Source organism: Mastigoproctus giganteus, chromosome 1, assembly GCF_048544385.1.
Source record: "Mastigoproctus giganteus isolate SK-2022 chromosome 1, ASM4854438v1, whole genome shotgun sequence".
Classification (NCBI taxonomy): Eukaryota; Metazoa; Arthropoda; class Arachnida; order Uropygi; family Thelyphonidae; genus Mastigoproctus; species Mastigoproctus giganteus.
The window spans coordinates 174971926-174977827 of NC_143575.1; the positions used below are offsets into that span (position 1 = coordinate 174971926).

Sequence of the window (5902 nt, forward strand, 5' to 3'; positions counted from 1 at the left end):
TTTCAGATGAGCCACACCTTTGCCTAGTATTTATGCAGAGGGTGCAGGTGTTTTTCCTTATCCACAAAAGGGTTCCTTCATGGCAGAAAAGTGGTCATAATCACTTTCCGCATCACTGGAAAGTTTAAGTTCGAATGTTGAGACCTTTTCAGGAGGATCTCATTAGTTGCCTAGTAAGGATTTTATCGTCGTTTCTCTTTGTGAAAAATGGACAGACAAGCTTTATAATAGAAGGCACATTTACTTTAATTCCGGTGTACTGCTCAAACACTAGCTCGAGTTTTACGGGCAGAACTTAGTGCCAATACAAACACCGGCTTAGAGGGGAGCACCCACTTAGGTCATTGTGTGTTTAGGCTCGAATTAATTATTCAGGCCTAAACATTAATTATCTGTATTTCCTTCAGATTTATTTAAATTTCTCTTTTTATACCCAGGATTTCTGTCACTTGTCCCTAATAGGTAGTGATAAATAGTTCCAAGTACAACGTTTTCTCAATTTCTTCATTTCGTTTGAAATTGTAACTTAATTTTACGTCTGTTTAAAAAAATACGTTTGTAATTTTAATTTCACACTTTGTTCTGGCTATCTTCTTTTATTTTGGAGTCAGAGACAAGTCGATCACAGAATGCTTTTTAGTAAAGTAAAATGACATGCTTTTCTGTATCTTTCGAAGTTCACTGAATGTGTAATCAATGTACTAACTCTTAACATTTATAACAGACATTCTCATGCGGAGCCTCGTATTTCAATGCCCTAAATGTAGATGTCGCTAGTTAGATTTTTAAGAAGAAACCTTATTTTTTGGCATCAACCCTCCCCCACCCCTTTTTTTTTGGATGCTTGCACAAGAACGATCAATCTCTTGTGGAGGTGCAGGGAGAAGTCATAAAGTTAGTTGCATTATTGATGACGATCCATCTCCGTTCATTGTATTTATTTATTTTTTAATTTCCTTTAATTTTTATAATACGCACTCTTTTTTACCTTATTTTAAATACAGTATTTCTAACTAATAGTCTGTTTCAAGTCTTCTTCTTTTTATGCTGCAAGAATCCAGCAATCAGACGAATGTGAAAATCGCTATAATCTCCAGTCTGCACCACCTCACTGGGGCTCGAATTGTTTATGCAAAATACCTTAACGATGAGAAATCCATGCAAACATTGTTTCTCACTTCTGAGTCATTAAAAAGGGTGCTTTTGTTGTTTACCTTTTAGGACTAATATCGGTTAATATATTATACATTATCAAAACCGTTCATGATATTGGCTCGAGTTTTGCATCTACAAAAATAAATCATATATCATTTGAAAAGTCTCAACCAGGAATTGAGCTTAATTATGATATTAACCAAAATTTAATGAGTTAATTTTTAAATACGAAACTAATTGATGCGTTTGCACACAGGACTAATTGACATTATAAATTGAAATATTATAAACAGGACAATAATCGTTGTAATAAAGTCTGTTTATACTCCGTGACGGCTATATAAGGTTAGAGTTCACAAGACATGGAGAATACAAAAGCATTATACCGTATTTAATCTGCACGGGGCTTGAACCACAGTCACCCCAAGCGGTGATCAATTGGCTATGGAGTTGGTTAAACATAGCACTAGTAGTGCTATGGACAAGAGTCATGCGCGTTTTTATTACTTTGGTTATATGCGATCAAATTCGGACGCACTTGGATTACAAATATCACAGAAGTCGATTACAGAATCCGGGTCAAGTAAAATGACCACTTTGTGCATATCCCTTGTAATTCTTAGAACTTATGACAAGCATCCTCAAATATCTTTTGAATACGTTTGACTTTTCATAAACATTTATTACCAAATTAAATCATCACAAGGCAGTACTTTAAATCTTAATGGCTGTACGCAGCGTTAGGTCAACTTGCGTTGTACAATATATTCATTCTCACGTTTTCACCATTCCCAGTATGCTTTATAGTTGTGTCCAGTGTTTCCTATTTTATGAATTGGTTATATTCCCAAATAATGCAGCACGTGATAGGAACTCTTTGATTTCAAGGTTCCCGGAGGCTAGTACAATTAAAACCATTTTATTGTCTGATAGAAATGATTAATTTTCAAATGTCTGTATTGAGAGAAACAAATTCTGCACCATAAAAGTCTGCTTTCATTGTGTAAGAAAAAAAAAATTCGAAAATACTTGATGTGTCACTTTTATTATGATCGCTGCTATACAGATAACTTCGAAATTTGTATACCATCTTGTCCTTTCCGAAGATTGCACTTCATACGACTGGAAGACCAGCTGCCAAAGAAACAATTAAATTTGTCAGCAATTACAAATTTCACATATTTATATTTAAATTAGGTAAAATCTTGTGTATATTTTGTTTACATATTCTACTCGGTATAAATTTCACTAAAACTCCTGACTGTATTTATGTTACTCGAATGCCCTTATTAGTCTATTTTATTGCTGTCAGATATATTAAAAACTGTGTACAGCGATTGCTCAACCGCTGATTAATAGAGCAGAAATGGGTGAGGGATAATTTTTGTTCAGCAGATTTTATTACAGTGAAGTTTAAAAAGTATGCAGACTCAAAACTTACTTTTATAGCACTTTGGCTACTCCATAACCCAAACCACCATAGCCAAGTCCTCCATAACCAAGACCACCGTAGCCGAGACCTACACCATATGCACCTGGATGGCTGATGTGGGTTGAGTATGCAACAGCACGTCCAACAGGGTGTCCAACATAACCTCCGTAGTATCCTCCAAGATAACCATAGCCAGGACCGGCTAGAAGGGCAACGGAGTATACGGAAGCCACAAGGGCGAGAAGAGTGAAGGCAACCTTAAAACAATATAGGAAAATAGATCAGTTTTATTTTTCAATCACAGTTTAGTTGAAATTAATTAGATAAGTAAGCCATTTTAAATTAGCTTAGCGAAAAACAGTTTCCATGAAAATGACAAGCATTAAAAATGGTTATTATATTGTACACCATATCAATTTGTTGATTTAAATTTTGCAATAATGGAATTGGAAAAAAAATTACCCATTACGATGGATTAAAGTGAGAAAGTTCAATATAGATTGAATCATTATTTCAAAACAATTTTTTATCTCTTACAACGGTTCCTTTATTCTACAGTTATAATATTAATTATTAATATTACTTAAAATTATCGTGTGTTTAATGAGAACTTGTTTGTATAAAATTATGGAGAAAATATTTGCAGGGATTTCCGCTATGTGTTGCTAAGGTTTGACATCTTATCTTTCCACTTCTGTAATGTTTAAGTTTTTAATTTTAATAGAGACAATATTTCATCTATATCAGTAATAAAGGAAGAATACTTACCAGTGTTTTCATTATGAACGAAGTTGTGGTCAGCTTCTTGCAGATACTGAGTGTCAATGATCACCAGTCGAACCTTTTTATACCTAAATCTCAACTTGTGTCCTTCACACGCCAGGAAGTGATCGACTATTTGGAATTGGCGTTTAGGTTCATAGCAACTTCAGGACCCTTATGTTTTTATTTCTTTTTGACCATAGAAACCATAAAAAGTACTTGATAGGGACACAGGATATAAATTTCGAAGGTCGTTACTCCCGTCTCCTTACCGGTTTTTCTTCAGCTGATTAAGTAGGTGAGGCGAGTTTACAGTGCGCTACTTACTTTCTTTGGTTCACATGCCCTTGGAAGAAATCTGATACTTCGTGAACCATGAAAGTGGAGTATCTAAATAACGCGTCATTGTTTTTTGTGGCTATTGATTTAGTTGCTTTGAAAGGACTTTTAAAATGTTTTCACCTCTGCATTATGATCACCTTGACTTGAACCTGCTCTGTTCCGCAATGTCCCAATAATTCTATTGGTTTTTTTATGTGAGAACATTAAAAAAAAATCTGAAATATTCCAATTAAAATCTTGGAGGTAATTTTCGAAAAATATCGGCCATAATTTAAGCCATCCGAGTCATAATTAAGTGACAATAAAATTTTTATTATCTTTGTTTATTGCTTATTTTTTAATGTTTAAACATCTTTTAATAATAAAACGATATGGAATGTCTAAGAGCGTGACAGTATTAGATGGTTTGGAGTTTGTAAGTCATCGTACAAATAATAGTTGAAATTTAAAAGAAACTCCCCATGTTGTGAATTTGAATAATTGGGATAATGAAGTTTGAAGTGAAGATGGAACACCAGTCGGCGTGCGATTATAAATTACCACTTGCTCATAATATACATGATAAGTGCACATACAGTCATAAAACCCACAGGGTATAAAATGAAGCTTCAGGAGGTAGTATCATTTGACAGGGACACGCTCAGCGAATTTGAATGTGAGTAGGACACGGATTTTGAAGTTTACCGTCATAAGCAAAAGGAAGCCAGTGGTAAAGTAGGACACCTGTGTGTTTTGATAACAAGAAATTACAAAAGGTTGGTTGTTGTCCAGAAAAACTGCTTCAGAAGTTTCTGAAGATTTACCCATGGGAGAACTTGCAAGGGCGTTCCTTATGCAGAGGTTTAAATCAACAGATGGACGTCGCGGAGGAGTTGTGGTCAATAAATCTTTTCAACTGTTTATTATGGACCAATTCCTGTAAATATTCAGAGGATCTGGTGTCTCTGGAGGAGTGTGATTGCCCTGGAGTGGCAATCTCGATATATATGCTAATTTCGGTTGAGGCTTCAAACCGAAGAACGTTTTGTAACGACTGCATCGTTTCTCTTCCCCACAACAATCTTGAGATCGACTTTTTTTATTTATATTTTTTAGCACCTCGATAGAAAGGAAATACTGTTAGATAATCGATAATAGTCTTCGATTGTTGCTCATTATCACACTGCATGTGGGATAAAGACCGCATCCCTTTTCCGTTGGATTTTGAGTAGTTTTTGAAAAATATTTTTATATTGCGAGTGACTAACTCGCCTAAGAACTACATGAAAAAACAATTAGAATAAGAGTTTCAGGGTTTTCACTCCACGAAGCATGAAAATCAATGCTGAATACTCTCAATTTAGATTTATTAACACTTCATGCATTTATTGCGCTTATTTTAAACAATCTAACTCCTTAATCGCTTCCTTTCAACACTGCAGGTGTAATTTAAATTGTGTAGAACCTTCTGTTTTTCAATGTTTATGAGTATTTGTTGCCAGGAAAGTAACGAAACCGATGAACTGCCTATTCAAAACAAACTCTGGGTCTTGAGCTCAAACGGTTTGAAAAGATGTTTGATGGTTTGTGCGTGGATGTTGTTATTGTTGTTTGGTTTTTAAGAGTATTAGCAACTAAGGCCATATTGCTGGGGGATAAGCGGTGGTCATTCCCTGACCTTTCCGCATCCTCCGTATTTAGTGGTCACGGGCTCGAACCCCGGTCTAATCAAGAAGCGTGTGCTACGCACTGCTGCTCCTGCCCACCTGGCTACGGAGGCGCCGCATGCGTGGAGGGCATCATGGAAGCCCTATTGAAACTTTCATTGATGGAGTGGACAAAGGTTTCCGTTGACAAGTGTTAAGAACTTTATGGGAGGTTTCAAAGTTATTTAAGCTATTAGAGACAACAAATCTCTGCACCCTATTAATAAAATCTTATAAAATGTTATCTCTATAAATCCTGGTCTTTTTTAATTCGTGTGGGAAAATTTAAAAGAGTTCTGCTTTCTAACAAACGCTTTGTCTAAGTTGGAATACACAGTGAGCATGGTTGGATTTATCGGGGCATAGTTGTCTCAGTACCAAGTTGCGGGCGCCTCCGTAGCCAGGTGGGAAGGAGCAGCAGTGCGTAGTACACGCTTCTTGATTAGACCGGGGTTCGAGCCCGTCACCACCAAATACGGAGGATGCGGAAAGGTCAAGGGAATGACCACCGCATATTCCCGGAGCA

At 36.1% G+C, this 5902-nt stretch overlaps 1 protein-coding gene across 1 annotated transcript; it reads right to left on the minus strand.

Moving 5' to 3' along the window:
* Positions 1 to 2191: 2191 nt before the first annotated feature.
* LOC150091281 (uncharacterized) lies at positions 2192 to 3390 on the minus strand. The gene is made up of 3 exons (XM_090383061.1): positions 3356 to 3390; positions 2597 to 2844; positions 2192 to 2289 (listed from the first exon to the last, which is right to left on the minus strand). Exons 1-2 carry the CDS (start codon positions 3365 to 3367, stop codon positions 2599 to 2601), a joined length of 258 nt encoding a protein of 85 aa, XP_090239187.1. The 5' UTR covers positions 3368 to 3390; the 3' UTR covers positions 2192 to 2289; positions 2597 to 2598.
* Between the last annotated feature and the right edge of the window lie 2512 nt (positions 3391 to 5902).